The sequence below is a fragment of the Xiphophorus hellerii genome, chromosome 2, assembly GCF_003331165.1.
Source record: "Xiphophorus hellerii strain 12219 chromosome 2, Xiphophorus_hellerii-4.1, whole genome shotgun sequence".
NCBI classification, from domain to species: domain Eukaryota; kingdom Metazoa; phylum Chordata; class Actinopteri; order Cyprinodontiformes; family Poeciliidae; genus Xiphophorus; species Xiphophorus hellerii.
The window spans coordinates 31,602,350-31,620,390 of record NC_045673.1 but is presented as its reverse complement, the minus strand read 5'-3'; the positions used below and the strand labels follow the sequence as shown (position 1 = coordinate 31,620,390).

Genomic DNA, 18,041 nt, shown 5'->3' with positions numbered 1-18,041 from the left:
TTAAAAATTATATTAAAATTATATTTTATTATATTAAAAGTGAAAATAATTATTTTCAGTTGTTTATTATTATTTTCAATTATTTTTATATTACTGAAAATAATTATTTTCAGTAATATAAAATATTATTTGATATATTATCTACACACTAGCTCATTTTGATACAGTGATATATACACATTATAAGGGCCAACCATTAAAAAATAAGGCAGCACACATTTAAAACTAGATAGGTCTTATTGATCATATCTTTAAAAACATTTAAATGTGTTTACTGCATGATAACTGAACCACTTCAATATAACAATACACTATATATGAGACTTCATAAACATAGTCAGGTTATGTACATGCTGAAAACACAGATTTTCCTCTCAGAAAACCTCCCAGGAGCCGCGGGCACTGAAGGTGTCGCTCTCTGACCTTCCCAATTCCCCAGAGGTCGTTGCCTCCAAGAAGAATCTGTTTGAGGCTGGAGAGGCCTGGAGCCTGAACAAAGGAGCAACATGCAAGGTGACAAAACACACACAGATTGTTGCTTACATATGGCATAAATATATAGAATGAACATAGACCAATTTTTACGGACCTCCAACTGGGACTATGCAGACTTTACTCACTCTGGCACCTCTTGATATCTCATTGAAAGAAGCTTAAACTGTAAGAACAATGTGATGAAATTATGTAGCAATTTTGAGACTGCAACTTTTTTAAACCTTTGTATTGCTTGATTCTCTGCCTAGAGGCTGAGAAGTTGACCAGTTGTATGCAGACTAAGAAAAGTTAGATGATATTTACTTTATATGGTACCAAAATAATTCATATGTCCCGAGGTACAAAACAGATTGTTCCAACTCACTTCAGATATGTAGGATTTAAATTTAATTAAAACGATCCAATATTCAGTCGCACATTTCTCTGCTTAAAATAGAATTTTTTTTTTATAAAATAATTTCATTATCTGTCTGCTGATTTGACATCAGCAAAACAGATGACCTTTGTGTTCGTCAGTCTGTAATGAATGACATCAATAATATGAATTTGTATGATAAATTGATTGTATATATATATATAAGATTACTTTAAAATGATTTGCTAAATACAAAATTTATAACAGTTTTACTCATCTCCACTGATCACCTCAATCATGTATCAGATTAAAGAATTTGGAAATAATAAAATCACATTTTTACTCCTTCATTTTCCTTTGTGTTGCTAAAACAAAGAAATGGTTGTAAAACTGAAGTCCATGTTGTCTTTCCTCTACTTTCTGAATCAGGACACTGGCAGTCTGAAAGTGGGCGTGGCCAGCCTGATCACACACTGGGTAAAAGGCCCCTCAGAGCCCAGCAGCAAACAGTCACCATGCCGACCGTCTGTAAGTTCACTTTGAATCTACTGAATTTGTTCTCTTATGTCAAATAAAGAAAAAACATTTTTATAAACATAATCTCTGGTTTCTAAGCATAAGTTCATAGTTGTGCAGTGACATCTTATTCTGAGTGTAACATCTGATTTGGCAGTGATGTGTTAATTCTTATGATGAAGTGTCTTCTGTCTCTGTCTTTGGCTGTTCGACATTGAGTGCCATTTATTTATTCACTTTTAATCCTTTCTTGCCTGTATTTTGCATTTTTCTCTTTTTTTACCCTCTATTTTCTCAAGCAAAATCAATATAAAACTCTTATTTGGCTTGTCCCCTGTATGGCAAAACAAGATGACAGGAACACTTGCTGCTAGTGCAGCTAAACCAGCTAAAACAGCTAAAGCTAACTTGGCTAAAGTCTCTGCATGAGAACATACCATCAACAGCACGCAAGAAGTTAAACAAACTCATAAAAATGAAATAAAGCTTGGGCGTCTTTACTAGAGCTTGCATTCTCGTCAAGAACTGGACGATGCAACACTTTAGATCTGATAACTATTTGGCTCGCTTTATTAGGATGATAAAGCAGGTTTAGCTGCTGCCAGGCTGCGCCCTCCACTGAGGTAAAACCAGGAGGAGGTGTCTGTGTTTTTATACTGAGCCAAGTCAAGACAAGTAAAACTGAATTGTCCATTGGTTTTGGAGTAGCTGTTGCTTAAGTGTAATAACAACTCCAACTCAAGCAGACTCCACATGGCATTCATCTATCTCTCTGATAGATAAATCTGACATCTTGAATTCGATGCAACATTAACTAAATTAACGCAAAACGATGACAAGTGACATTTATTTCATTTGAATGACTCAAACTCATATGACTATGAGTTCCACCAGATGCTGGAGGTAACACAGCAATTTGTTGTTTGTTTACTGTTAATAAGAGGAGGTGATGGAAGAAATAAACAAAAATGGAAGACAGTCAGCATATTGCTGTTTCTTATCTTTTTATTCATGTCTGGTTGGTTGGTAGTCAGTTCAAACAAACCAACTGTGGACTGTGTAGAGATTTCAAAATCTCAAAATAAATAAATAAATAAATACTTGTTGACTAGAGTTGAGTTCTTTTCTCTCACACACTCAAGTGACACTTGGTGCTGATGGTTGGACTTTCTGAGACTTCCAGTTGCAATTATATGATTACTGTATTTATTAAAATCAGTGTTATAAAGGAGTGAATGTAATTTGATCTGAATCTGTCCATATGATTGGATTTGACTTGAATCCGGTTTATGGATAAACAGGTTCCTACTCCTCTGTTGCCCCAGTGTGCATGTTTTCACCTTAGAGTTCTAACAGTTCTCTTCTGCTTCTGGATGCGTTTTCCAGGATGTGAGGTCTGGAGGCGTGCTGCAGAAGAAGAACATGTGGGAAATATATGGAGACCCACCAGGGAGGACCGAACCGAAAGCAAAGGTTTGTAGCAACTGTTTTTTTTCTCTTTCAAAATAACAGCTGGCCCATGGCAGTAAGTCTCTTCATGTCAGAATTATGCAGCATTGTTACAGTGATGCTAAGTACATCTTTAAATTCTAGAACGTTATGTATTCTGTTCTGTATCTTTCTGTGAGTTCTGTATGTATGTAGAAGTAAATATGTAGATTAATGTGTGTGTTGTTTGTGTGCTTTTTGTACATACGAGGAAAAGGTTGAAATATTTTTCCAAAATAGTGAAATCTTAGGACTTCATGAATTGTAAGATTTTGCTTATAGTTTTATCTTGGTTAGATAAAAGTTATTCACAAAGCACCGTAGGGCAAGATGTTAGCAGCAGTGAGGAAAGGAGAGACGTTTTCTAAACAATGGATTGAACTGTGCTAACAGCAGGCACTGCATGTTGATGCTGTATGGCAAATAATACAATATTGCATAGTTTCATCATGGCACACTTCTCTTAAGCCAGTCTGTATGATTGTTAATTTATATCAACTGATTAAATTTTGTGTTTTTTGTGCCTTTTTAGTTTTGTGCATTAACCAATCACAGTCAAAATTAAACCTTATTGATTCATTTCAGAAAGACAATCAGTAAATGCTACCTGGCCATAATATTCAAGACATTTTCAATCTTGGGTAATTTGTCTGATGGGATAAGAATTTTTTATTGTCAACACTCTTCGCCAGTGGGTGGCGGTAATGCTCCTTTAAGTTATTTGCCAACGCCTGTTGAACAGAAATTGAAGAACAGCCAATCACAGTCCCTAGAGGACGGCATCACCACTAGCAACAGGCTCAATTACACCTCCTCATTCAGACAGGAGTTTTCTGTCGTCTCCTTCACAGAGTGGCTCTCAGCAGCTGAATCACTCTGATGTCTATGGATGTGTAGGGAAAACCTTAACCCTACAGGTCAAAGAGTTAATCTGAACAAAAATCATAGGGATTTTAACAGAAATAAACTTATTTCTGTCTCATCTCTCCACAGCCAGCACCACATGGGAAAAAACATAAATTTATTGTCACTGGTCATGGAAAATATGAGAAGATCTCTGTAGATGAATGTGGAGACCTCAGCCAAAATGCCGGTAGGACCTTCATCACAAATAGAACAACACAACAAACATATAGAGTTGTAATTATGAGCTTTATTTTTTGTTTCTGTGTGCATCCTAATCTATTAGAAATTGAAACTTAGTGGCAATGAAACATTATTTCAAGGTGTCATTTAGTACATAGATGGTTATTTTTTACACTGCAAAAGCTAAACATGTCAGACAGTTTGGGTTTGACTTCTAAATTAAATTCTTTCCCTAAAAAAGAAGATGAAACTTGGCTTTTGTTGATGAAAATCTTCATTTTGAAAGTAATTAGACTTTATTATCTAGTCTATTAGATAAAATGGAGTTCTTTGATAAGTAGACTTTTGTCCACCCCCCATAAAAGGTGTTGATCAAGGGGAGATGATACTTAGTGAAAAAAAAAAAAATCAACAACTACAGCCAAGAAGTGCAGAGCTTTCTACCATCTTTCACCATCTAACTAACATCCTGTACAGCACTTTGTCTGCATTTCATTCTTTTTCCCTTACAACTTTGACAACTCACAAAAAAATACTTTATTCTATATTTTCTCTACATTATTTATTTCTTTTTGACCTCTAAAATGCTGCCCATCTAATGTTAACCTACAGTCGCTTCTGGAGTGCTGTTTACAGTGTCTGCCTAATGTTCCAAATAAAAATCACAGTGATTATATAACAAAGTGGTTTGTTTATTACTGATGCCAAATTTGTAGTTATGGAGGTCTATGAGGAGTGCATGATGTACTAGTGCCTTAATCAGTGATTCCTTCCATCGTGCTGTTTTTGAGGGCCGTTAATAGAACACATTAAACATTGTTGCTAATATAAACTTTCCTGCTTTTCTCTTCTTTCACTGAGGTGAGTGTTTCCAAAGAAAAGAGGGAAAAACATGTACAAACTCTACATAAGCATTCATCATTTACTCAGAGGTGTTACGTTGTGGCAAATAATACAATTTGGTAAAAAAAAACAAAAAAAAAAAACTTGTGTTTTTTAAAATTTTGATTATGGATTTACATATAGTCTAACATTTCTTGATAAATATAAAAATACTGGAAGATTTAACACAAGCAACAACCATGTACATACATATTCAGTGGCTCAGCAGCATCTCTAGTAAAAGTGTAATGAAAGAAGCAAATGGAAATTGTCAGATTACATCAACACTTTAATGTTTTGTGATGTCTGGAGACATTTAAGACAAGTCAGCTCGTTTTTGCTTACTAATAAAAATAAAACCTCTAACACCCCTTAAGCTACCGTCATACTATAATGCATTTGTCAAGTATAAAGTTGGGGTTTAGTTTCCTTCAGCAGTGTTCAGAAGTCTTATGTTGACAGAGAAATTAATGTAGAGCTGTACATTAACTTACAGAACAAGTTTAGCCATGGTTTAATGTGGACATTTCACATCAGGCATAGTTTAAGAAGCAGCAAACCCTCTGGCCTTCCTGTTAAAGTCTTTTGGTTCCTCTTCTTTACCTTTCCGTCCAATCAGACCCATTTCAAACACAACTGAGATTTTTGACACTGGTCTTGAGGCTGCTTCTCTCAGCTTCTTAGCATCAAATCTGGGGCTGAAAAGCAACACCGGTAGCCTAAACGCAAACGAAGGGACCTCCTTCTGATCATTGCTTTTCTCCTCATTTTTTTCATCTTCACTTTTGCTTAGCTCAATCTGATGCATGATGTTCTCTTTGGAGGAGAACATCTGGAAGAGGACAGCATCCCACATCTTAGTTGCCTTTGGAGTGTCTGTGTCTTTGGGTGTAGCTAGTTTCTCATCCTGACCACTTGGCTTCTCTTCTAGCCTCATCTCTTCACTCTGGTCCTGCCCTCGGATCTCAGCTTGAGAACCTGTCTCTGGGAATTTTGGTTCCTCCTGTTCCACCACCATGTGTTTCTTTAGTCGCGACCACCCACTCGCTTTTGATTTCATCCCCTTTGACTTTTGCATGACATTAAGAAGAGATGCTGCTGCTGCGGGGGAGTCATTAGTGCCCTTTGTGTCAGGTTTATCTGCTGAACATGGTTCTGTGTTATTTTTATTGTTTTCAGTTGACTTGGTAGAAGGGGCCTCAATCGGCAGAGTAGGTTCAGCAGATTCAGATTTTGAGCATTCATGCTTAATCTGTGTAACAGGTGTCTTTGGTTCTATTATGACAGATTTGTCAACTTTCACGTCAGATTTTGCTTTCTCCTCATCGGTCTGCACCTTCCCTCTACTCAAAAGCTTTTTTACGACCTTCAGGGAATCTTGGTCGCCACTTTCTAGAAGAGAATCTTTTGTTTTTGTCTTTGTAGTTACTTTGGTTTTTTCTTTCTGGTTTTCAGAAGGCACAGCCATCGCTTTTGGCATTTCTTGAGTCGCTGTTGCTGCAACTGGACTGGTTGCTGTACATGGATCTTGTATTGATATTGTTCCTCTTGAGTCAGATGGTGTTGAAACTACAATAACTGGGACTGTGACACTGGAAAAAGCCTTTACATGACTCTGTTCCAGTTTTTCCTCACATGCAGTGGTGTCTTGTCTTTCAGAAATTTCAACCAATGATTGTTCCTTTACAATTGCTACGTGACTACTCTGTTTTGAAACTTCTTTTTCAACTTTAACATCATCTTGTGTTGGTGTCACTGAGGTTATAATGCAAAATGCAGGTGAATATGGTTGGATACCACCGTAAGCAGCGTATTCAGCTGGTGTAAGTCCACGGTAAGCAGACTTTGACTTTTGAGAGTCTGGGGTTTTAGGTCTCTGAAAGGCCACATGTGAAATAGATGATGGTAATGTCTTTTGCTTTTTGTAGCCTGGTGATGTGGTCAAAAGGCGAGATGCTTCAAAAGTTGGAGTTTTTGGCCTTTGATAAGCAGTGGCTACTTGTGTTGAAGACACAGATATAGGAGTTACAGCTCTTTGAGAGCCAGCCGCTGAAACCGAGGTCACTCTTCTTGTCAGATCAGACTCTGATTTTGACTTTGTAATACTTTGTTTTATAGAGTTGTCTGCAGGTGTCACATCAGAGTGGACATCCCCATTTAATAAAGTTTCAGGAAGCTCTGTTGTCTTCAGATTAAGGGAGGGCAATGAAGTGCTCACAGTAGAAATCGTTTGGGGTGACCTTGATCTCTCTGGATCCACTGTGATTGGCGACACCGCAAACAGAAGAGGATTGGGTCGTGAGATTTCAAAGACGGGAGTTGCGGCTCGGCTGATGTGGTATGCTGGGGTTTTAGGTCTCCTGGATGACAGAAACTCATAAGTTGGTGTTTGAACTCTGACCTCAGATGTTGGGGTGGTGGTTTTATGTTCAGCTGTTTGAGTTGGTCTTGTTGTTTCTATGTTTGGAGTTGGAGTGGCTCGTTTGATTTCTGACACTGGAGTGACTCGCAGGGTTTCTAACGTTGGAGTGACTCTTCTTACTTCAGCCTTTGGGGCGGCTCCTTTTACTTCTGATGTTGGAGTCTTTCTACCAGGATCTACGTCTAATAAAGGAGGCTGCATTGTTGTTGCTGTTGCCTTCCCTCCTCTGATCTCAGATGCTGTGAGCACTTCTTGTTTTGTTTCTGCTAATGTTTTACTTTGAGGTACTATGCTGCCAATAGCAGTTAATCCAGCCGTGTCGTACACTGGAGGTGTCCTGGATGTTTCATAATATGATGTGCTTGCTGTATACATCCTAATCTGAGGCACTTCAAACATCGGCTTTGGTGATTTTGAAGGCTCAGTTGCTTTAAATGTTGGACGTGGACTTTTGGATTTTATGAGTGGGGTCAACACAGTAAGAGGCCGAACCACAGGTTGACCCGCTGGTACCGGATGTTGAGTTGCACCTGAACTTGTGATTTTTGAATGTGGGATGCCTACATAAGGGGCAAGTCTCAAACCAGCTTGGCTTTCAGTAAATGTTTCCAGTTCAGTTGTTTGTATGCTTACCTCAGGCATAGAGGAATATGGCAGTGATTGCTTTGCTTCTCCTGGAGAGGCTAAGACTTTGGAAAACTGATTTGAAGCAGAACTTAATGACATTTTTGTGATTTGGTGTGAGTACGTGCATGAAGGGGTGGCCGCTGTGGGAGGCGACATCCTAACTGCTCGATCAAAAGCTGCACGCTGCGGGTAAGGGGACGGCACATGTTGATACAGTGGCCTGACAGTGAACCGTGGAGGTTGCTGGATGCTGTTGAGTCGAGGGGTTGTCTCTGGTTTTTGAGGGGAAGTTGAGTGGTCGCTGCGCTCCAGGTCAGGGCTTGCTTCATTTACAGGGGAAAGGCTCGACCGGAAAGGTGTAGCAGACTGTGAAGTCTGGGTGGAGGCCTTTTTCTTTGCAGTCCTTTTGAGGAGTTTCTGAAGACGGACATTGTCTTTTCCAGGCTTGGGCAGCAGTGGTGGAGGGTACTGATGGGAAAACAGGCCCATCTGGTGGATAGTGCCATAAGCAACAGACATGAATGCTTCTGCACCCTATTGGAAAAAAGAGATAAAGCATTCTTAAAACTTAGCCTAAAGTTTCACAATTGTTCATTGTTTTATGTTTTCACATGCAAGTCATTTAAATGGAAGTGTTAACCGCAAAGCAGCTGGTCAGTGGGGACGGCACATTAAACATATTTTCTTTTTTTAATGTCTATAACATCATCATCTCTTTCCTCTTTTACTAACTTAATCCTGAATACTAAAAAGTTGGAAGTGGACAAACTCAGTTTCTCTTTCAAACAGAATTTATCTTCAAAATACACCAGGTTAATAGAAGTTTCACATTTTCAATATCTAATGTTTTTCCTCTGTCCCTTTTGTAGGTTTGTGTTACAGTGATTGCTGAGGAAGCATTTCCTCTCCTGCTGCCTACGTGATCTTGCAACACCTGACATGCTGATGCAGGAACTTTGCAACAGGAAAGTCTGTATTTTTTCTGACCATCTCTAGAGGAAATGCACCTACAGCCCCAAACCCAGGCCCAAATATATATATATACCCTTGGCAGATTTAGGCTAAGTAATTTATTTTTTTTATTTATGTTTCATTAAAATCCTAGTATGTTGAAAATGCAAACCTTTCTCAATAAACAGTGGGAAATTGTTTTATTGGCAATCACACTGTTCCTTCCAATTGATGAGTAGCTTTTCACTTCTTTCCACTGATTTGTTGCTGACATATTCTCCAAGTCTTTAAGCTTAGACGCCCTCCATCACCCTAATCTTAAGCTTCACTAATGGATTCTCAATTATATTCATGTTGGTATGCCTTCTGCAGCCTACAAGAATATTAATGCTTCCAGTCAGGAGAAAGACTTTCAGAAATCTGTCAGGGGTATGAATGATTTGGGGCTCAATTGTACAAATTAAAAATTAAAGCCCACAAAAAAATATCTGATGGTTATAGGTGTGATCCTCTTTATATCTTCCTGCTTTCTGTTTTTACCATTATGAGTCTATCTAAATGTGAGTTAGTTTTCAGTTTTCTTCTGTTCAAGACGATCATTTGTAAAACGTTTACAGTTTGAATCATCTCGAGTAAATGGATCACATCAATGTTTGACCTGTTCAGCACTTTTTAGCTTGAGGACAATCAAAACTGCAAAAGCTCTGAGCACCAGCCACAGTTAAAAGCAGACGTTAGATGTTACACACTGTATAAAAACACACAACCATTTTATTCTCTGACATTAAATCTGAATAAATGTTATGTTATTTCGGCCACTTGGGATTACCAAAACTAGTTGATAGATGCCAGAAAAATAATGGAAACATTTATTTTTACAACTTTGTTCTAATTCAGACAGTTTTTTCAACTGTATGAGTTATGTAATATTGGGCATCCTTCCACGAGTTTTTCACCAAAGTTTACTAGAATTTTATTTGGATTTTTTTTTTGTGCTGGAACAATTTTGATTTAGACATTTTTTAAATAAATTCTTTACATTATTGTTCTATTAAATAATATGCAAACTTTCATGGCATTGTAACTTACTTATGTAACATCACATAAAAATCTAAATAGGAAGGGAATTGTGGACCTCCACTATTTAGTTCATCCTTGGGAACAATCTCCAAATGCATGTGCGTGCCACATACACATGTTAAAACAATTATATGTAAGCATAAACACCACAGTAATTTCCAGCTGTCTGATCTAACCAATGAGAGGGAAGACAGGTCTGTAATGTCACTCAGCCAAGAGGAGTCAGATTACAGTTTTCAAACTCACTCATGGACATTTCTTAATATCTGTCTGATTAAACTAAAATGAAACTGTGTTAGTAAAATTGCCATCATTACAATTTGGAGTAAAAATGGCAAAATCTGCAATCCTGAGAACACCATATCAACTATGATGTAAGAGGTTAACACTATGATATCTTGTGCATTTTTGGGGGAATGATGATTTTCACAAAAAAAGTTGGCATCACAAGAAAAGAAGAGTACTTTAAACAATTAACGTCTCACCTCCATACAAGAGCAAGGAAGTTAAACCTGCAAACAAAATAGTCTTCGAAGTGAACAATGAACCCAGTCATACTAGTTATGTACTGGTTACAAAGTGTATTAAATATATATATAAAAATAGCCATTTAAAACTCCCTCAAACCTATTACCACCTTTCCACAGCAGGTCTGCTGAAATGCCAGCAAGCTTGTGGAAGGCCCAAACCAACCCAACTCATACAGTTCAAAATTTTATATAAAGGTGAACATGTAAACGGCTGAATTTGAAGAAATTTACAGAATAATCTCTGACTCATTTTTCTAGCATTTAGAAGTAGTCTACCAGAAAGTCTATTTGGCTGTCATAGGGATTGGAACAGTCTTCTCTCTAAAGATAATAAAATAATTTAACAGAAGAAGCAATTATAAAGAAAAAAAATAAAAAATGCAAAACTTTTTATGGAAAAAAATTGCATGTTTTCTAATTGCTGACAAATTTTGTTAAATCATTTTTGGTGATTTGCCTTTGGTCATGTGTTCCAAGCCTTTAAAGTTGGAATCCCTCTTTGCCATCACCATAATCTGACGGCAAATATTCTCTATTAGATTCAAATCAGGATGTTCCCTCTCCATAACTTATGTTACAATGTCTGTCTTTTGACGTCCAGTCAAAATTGACATGTTGGTAAAATGAAAAGGTTGATTTAAACTTTAAACTTACAAAGGCATGAATACTTTTTTAGTTTAGCTATAAAAAACTGCTGTTAAGTGTATGTAAGAATCATAAATATTATACAGTGCATAGTTGTGACAATTGTGGTGGACATTTGCTTATTGAAATTTGACTTTGTGATATTTAGCTTAATAGTTACACCTTTGAACACTAATGTATGCTTTAGTTCATACATGTCTGCTTCTGTCTCAAAATGCTTTTACTTTTATTCTTTTTGAACAAGATTTTTTTGCTTCTATTTTTATGCCACTTTGAAAATATTAAATAAAATCAGTACCTATTCTTCTAATATGTCTACTGTTTTTATTATACCCATCGTGTCAAAAATTACAACATTCACTGTATTAAAACATTTAAATGTTTTAATAACACTTTACAAAATAATTGCTATCTTCCCATGCTTAAAAGATTCATTAAAATTCTTTTTTTTTTCAAGGAGAGACTTCATGTGTACTGTACGGAACATCCTGTAAATAAAAGGCCAACACAGACCACCAGTGATCTCAAACTCTGTCCAGTATTCAATGTAAAATCCACAAATTAACAAAATCTGTGTTTTTGAGAAGAAATTGGATAAGAGGTATTATATATATACAAAGATGGCATACACTCCTGGTGTGTGTATATATATATATATATACAGGGGTTGGACAATGAAACTGAAACACCTGGTTTTAGACCACAATAACTTATTAGTATGGTGTAGGGCCTCCTTTTGCGGCCAATACAGCGTCAATTCGTCTTGGGAATGACATATACAAGTCCTGTACAGTGGTCAGAGGGATTTTAAGCCATTCTTCTTGCAGGATAGTGGCCAGGTCACGACGTGATGCTGGTGGAGGAAAATGTTTCCTGACTCGCTCCTCCAAAACACCCCAAAGTGGCTCAATAATATTTAGATCTGGTGACTGTGCAGGCCATGGGAGATGTTCAACTTCACTTTCATGTTCATCAAACCAATCTTTCACCAGTCTTGCTGTGTGCATTGATGCATTGTCATCCTGATACACGGCACCTCCTTCAGGATACAATGTTTGAACCATTGGATGCACATGGTCCTCCAGAATGGTTCGGCCCATCTAGCACAAGTATGGGGCCAAGGGAATGCCATGATATGGCAGCCCAAACCATCACTGATCCACCCCCATGCTTCACTCTGGGCATGTAACAGTCTGGGTGGTACGCTTCTTTGGGGCTTCTCCACACCGTAACTCTCCCGGATGTGGGGAAAACAGTAAAGGTGGACTCATCAGAGAACAATACATGTTTCACATTGTCCACAGCCCAAGATTTGCGCTCCTTGCACCATTGAAACCGACGTTTGGCATTGGCACGAGTGACCAAAGGTTTGGCTATAGCAGCCCGGCCGTGTATATTGACCCTGTGGAGCTCCCGACGGACAGTTTTGGTGGAAACAGGAGAGTTGAGGTGCACATTTAATTCTGCCGTGATTTGGGCAGCCGTGGTTTTATGTTTTTTGGATACAATCCGGGTTAGCACCCGAACATCCCTTTCAGACAGCTTCCTCTTGCGTCCACAGTTAATCCTGTTGGATGTGGTTCCTCCTTCTTGGTGGTATGCTGATATTACCCTGGATACCGTGGCTCTTGATACATCACAAAGACTTGCTGTCTTGGTCACAGATGCGCCAGCAAGACGTGCACCAACAATTTGTCCTCTTTTGAACTCTGGTATGTCACCCATAATGTTGTGTGCATTGCAATATTTTGAGCAAAACTGGGCTCTTACCCTGCTAATTGGACCTTCACACTCTGCTCTTATTGGTTCAATGTGCAATTAATGAAGATTGGCCACCAGGCTGGTCCAATTTAGCCATGAAACCTCCCATACTAAAATGAGAGGTGTTTCAGTTTCATTGTCCAACCCCTGTATATATATATATATATATATATATATATATATATATATATATATATATATATATATATATATATATATACAGTATATATCACAATTGTGTGAACTCTATATGTTTCTATATGTTATATATATATATATATATATATAGAGAGAGAGAGAGAGAGAGAGAGAGAGATTTCTAGAAACATATAATATAGTTCACACTATTGTGTGAAACTTCATTTCAAACAATGTATTGAAACAAAACACCAGCGGTGGGTATGTTTCAACAAAACATGTCAAAGTCTTAATAACAATTATAGCTTGAAGTGCTGTTCATAAATCGACTTATTGAGACATGGCCCTTCTTCATGAAGGACAGCCCTCATGTCATTGAGCTTCTGGTGTCCAGAACTACAAGTCCACTACATGGTGACTCAGCTGATTACACAAGGCTTCTGTAGGATTCAAGTCTGTAGAATGTCCAAGTTCTCCATTGAAGAACCCCAGTGTCCAGCAATCACTCTCTTGTGATGTGACCTTGATCATTCTCATCCATGATGATGACATTGTTCTTCATACAGGGACACCATGACTGAATTAATGATGTTACTCAAGTAGTATGGGTTGTGTAGGGCAGCCCTTTATTGGCACACTAGTACACACTGTAACACCACCACCCAGGTTCGTCTGGTGACGCAGCACTCTTCTTGATGTCTCCAACATCGCTGGCGACCATAGTTTCTGTTTAGAGTGAATCAACTTTCATCAGAGAACTGCACTGAAGCCCTCTGGTCCCTTATCCAGGATAACTTCCCCCTGCCAGAGTTCTGGGTGGCTCAGCTGATAGAGCACACACACTGTGCAGAAGCTAACTGTCAGTTTGCTGTTCAATAAAAGCCACTATATCCAAAACATCTTTTAAAAAATTGTCTCTGGTCAATGCAAGATGATGGCGCCTTTGCCTGATGATGTGCTCAATATCCTTGCAAGTTGTCTAATACACAGACTATGCTGGTGTAGACGGATTTCAATGTTCTGACCTGACATTTGGGTGATTCTCAGTTCATCTAAATTTGCTCAGAGTTGAGTGTCATTAATCATCCAGTTCCCCAGGGCACTGCTCACAATGAAGAGGTCATCCGTGTGGGATGTGGTCAAAGAATGTCCACTTTTATGCCTTTCTCCGACTCTTCCGGTCTTTCTGTATCTCTGTTGCAGCCTTCTGGTGACACTCTAAGCTCAGGGTCCAATTCCGTCAGAAAACATCCTCGACCTTCACAATGCCAAGTTACTGTGGATCAGTTCTTAAGTGTTGTCCTGGTCTCATGATGTTAAATGTGAACAGCACGATGAAGAAGAGTGGACTCTTGATGTTCCTGCATTCATTAAAAACTAGAGAGCCTCAGTACAGAGTTAAAAAATTAACATTTGATGTTAAATCTGAATTTTATGATGCAGTTTTGATTGATTATTGCAGGTGCAGCTTCGCCCATAAACAATGTCTCTGTCACAAGAGTACATCACCTGCTGGAAAGTAAATGTACAGGTGCATAGCGTCTGTACATTTCAATTGTTCTAGCAGTTGGTTCCATCTTGTAATAAATATTTTTTTTATTGCAGGTGTCAAGGGCATCAAGACACCTGCAATAAAAGCTAGACCAAAAATACTTGGCATGTTTTTGTTTTTTTGCAGTGTCCAAATTCAATGCAAGGTTCAGTGAACTATATTTATAATTCCAAGATTATTGTCATTTAAAGTTCTTCTTCATCATCATCATCATTGCTGCTGCTGCTGTCCCAAGAGGCAAAGCTCGTAGACCCCTGAGTTTTGGTTCCATTGTAATGATGGGACGTATTATTGGACTGTGACTAACTGCCCATCAGGTGTTTGCTTTTTTATTTATAACATGCTGAAAGTGAACGCTCATTATACCTTATGATCTCACATCTCACTGACACTGGATAATATCTTTGACATGTGACGTCACCGAGGAAAACATGAGGGCCAATTAGGCATGAATGCCCCATGAATATGCAGCTTTGGCACACGGCCTGGGAGCCATTATTTTAGGCCTAAGAAATAACACTCTGTATGTGTCACACTGCCAGAACATTGTGTCACCAGCCTTAACCCTGATTTACCAGATCAGAGAACCATCCGGGCAGTTTAAGGTTCTGGCATAATTAAGTTCAGTGTTTGTTAGCCTTATCTTGCTATGTGTCACCCCCTTGATTTAGAGGCACAATCTGATAAATGTTTAGAACTCTCCCAGCTCCCCCCTTCTGCACTTAGCCGCCAGCCTGACACATGAGATACACATTCCTCCTTTTAAGGCTCTGCTAGTGTTGGCATTTGTAGTTCTTTTAGGATGCAGGTTCAAAAGAGGAAAGTCTAATAATAGATGTGCAACAAAAAACTCAAACAGAAATGACCTGCTTATGCGCGTGAATACAAGCTACAGACTTGTAGCTTGTACAAACTTAATGTCAAGCAATAAGTTTGGACGTAAATGAAAACGACTTACCAGGCGAAGAACTTATTGGTGGAGTTTAAAGTGCTCCAGGCAGATTTCCCCTGGCAGGACAGGACAGTGTTTTCATTAATGGTAAAATGTCAAGGTGAAAAGTGAGCATTTATTAAAGCTGTTCAATTGAAATTACAAGTGAATGTTACACTGTATTATAACCGGGACATATGATCAATGGTAAAATTAGTGTTTAAGCTACGGGGGGTTGAAACATTGAAATCATAACCCTGTCAGTGCTTCAGTTTTGCAGAGGACAAAAAAAGTTACCCTTCCACACACGTAAGGTCTCAGCGTGTATCCAAAAGCAGCTGCCTCCGTAACATAACGCTTTTCCTCTGGTCTGGAAAATAAAAGGTGTAATTGAAGGGAATTGTTACCTGTAGGACTGCTGCTTGGGGGTGGCCGGCCAGCTGCTGCCTGCTTGTCCCAGCCTGGAGTGTCAGAACGGCAGGTTCATGTTGAGACCAACTCGACCCCCCTTCCTACAAATGGAAGGAACGGGCGCCATGGCATTCCAAAAATAAACCCTGAGCGCTGTGGGTTGCTCAGAAGCTGCAGCAACATTGTGACCCCAGAGAAAGTTGAGGCGAGATGTACAGTACAGACCAAAAGTTTGGACACACCTTCTAATTCAATGGGTTTTCTTTATTTTTATGACTATTTATAAGGCAAGAAATCCCACTTATTAACCTGACAGGGCACACCTATGAAGTGAAAACCATTTCAGGTGACTACCTCTTGAAGCTCATCAAGAAAATGCAGACTGTGTGCAAAGCAGTAATCACAGCTAAAGGTTGCTACTTTGAAGAAACTAGAATATAAGGGCTATTTTCAGTTGTTTTACTTTTTTTTTGTTTAGTGCATATTTCCACATTTGTTATTCATAGTTTTGATGCCTTCAGTGTGAATCTACAATGTCAATGTCAATGTCATGAAAATAAAGGAAACTCATTGAATTAAAAGGTGTGTCCAAACTTTTGGTCTGTACTGTAGCTGAAAGGCCAACACCCAGTTTTTACAAACACAGAGCTCTGAGTGAGCTTTGAAGCCCACCTAGAGGTCCTTGAGAAGATAAAAAAAAAATTAAATGCTACAGAGTTAAATTTAAATGCTACAGTTTTTTCAGCTGGGCCATTTTACAAAATAAGTTATCGCAAGGAATATTGCAACAGCAATATTGTCAGACTCTTCCAGTTCATTCAATTCCAGTTTAGTCCAACACTAACCAGTCTAACTCAGTCAGAGTGTTATTCTTTGAAGGGGAGAGTTTGGAATAACACTCTTTTTCCCAAAACACTATATCTCAATATTTCAGTTTCCTCAAAGACAGCAAAAAAAATATAATAATACAAATACAGAAAAATTTTAAGTAAACTTATCTATCATCAGCAATGATGATAGATAAGCAATGGCAATGATGATAGCAATGTTGTCTCAAGGCACAATTAATCTAGGATCTTGATTTGCAAAGGAGAAAGGAGAGAAACAGAGGGGAAGTGATCATAAGTGTAAATTCAGATACTAATTTGACACTGTATTATATCATCACTAACCCGACGCTGTGTGAGGAAGGGTCGGGTTTTATGATCATTTAATCACGACTGGCTACAATACACCCTTCAAATTATAGTAATAGCAATGATGCTGATGAATGTCTATGATTCTGGTCCTTTATCCAACTTATGATTGCTTACAGTGGATTTGACACACTCAAGTAGTGAAGTAGTGAAGTGTAGTGCATGCACAGGAGTGTATGCCATCTTTGTGTTTAAACACTTCCTTTACCGTTAGGAATATTGTCTTCTTCTGAGGTTAGTAAAGTAAACCACCCTGTGACTGATAAAATAATCTAAGGCTGACCTGTTATGAGTCACATCGCCTGCGCAATCCTGGTTCTGATCGCTACCTTAATAAACAAGTGATAGGACTTGTATGGTGAATAGAATTTATTATAACACCATATTATAACATCTATTTGGTTATTTTGTTCAATTATTTTACTTTTTTTTACTAATTATATACCCAGTAATTAAATCACTGCTAATAAACAAGGTGTTTTATGAGATCTTATCAGCAAATTCAACACCTGAAATCCCAAAAATGTCAATTAAAGCAGCAAAAGTTCTCAAAACAAACTTTTGCTGTGATGTTTATGTGAAAAGGGAACACACGGATTTAAAGAAAGTGAGCATTTTTTATTGTGGTAGATGAGTCAAGGGACATTGCTACCTAAAACTTGTATTTGTTTTCTTAGAAGAAACACAAATCCTATAAATAGCTTATGTGTTTTTGTGAACATTTTGTTGACTCACTTTACATAGAGAGGATTTTCACAACGCTGAACCTCCTGGGTTCAGCTTTGCCACCCAGGCCAGACCTTTTCCCCTCCCCAATGTAAAATGTTCTAGATCCCCCACTAGGTGACAGATGTGGTAACTAAGCGAACCTAGAACTAAAATAAGCAGAATGTCACTGTGTGCCAGAGCTATGTCCAGTCACATGTTGGGGAGCAGAGGAGCAGCTCCCAGCTGACAAAGTGGATCAGCAGCCCA

The 18,041-nt window shown here is 38.3% G+C and overlaps 2 protein-coding genes across 2 annotated transcripts in view; one reads left to right on the top strand and one right to left on the bottom strand.

Moving 5' to 3' along the window:
- lsp1a (lymphocyte specific protein 1 a) overlaps positions 1–11,387 on the top strand; it is a 32,972-nt gene extending 21,585 nt beyond the window's left edge. The window contains exons 9-13 of the mRNA XM_032547702.1: positions 379–513; positions 1,280–1,378; positions 2,753–2,839; positions 3,848–3,947; positions 8,741–11,387. Of these exons, the coding sequence (XP_032403593.1) occupies positions 379–513; positions 1,280–1,378; positions 2,753–2,839; positions 3,848–3,947; positions 8,741–8,763 (444 nt within the window). The 3' untranslated portion in view covers positions 8,764–11,387. The remainder of the gene's footprint in view (positions 1–378; positions 514–1,279; positions 1,379–2,752; positions 2,840–3,847; positions 3,948–8,740) is intronic.
- Positions 3,988–16,000, bottom strand: prr33 (proline rich 33). Its single transcript, XM_032547689.1, has 3 exons — positions 15,867–16,000; positions 15,487–15,536; positions 3,988–8,405 (listed from the first exon to the last, which is right to left on the bottom strand). Exon 3 carries the CDS (start codon positions 8,388–8,390, stop codon positions 5,367–5,369), a length of 3,024 nt encoding a protein of 1,007 aa, XP_032403580.1. The 5' UTR covers positions 8,391–8,405; positions 15,487–15,536; positions 15,867–16,000; the 3' UTR covers positions 3,988–5,366.
- Positions 16,001–18,041: the final 2,041 nt, after the last annotated feature.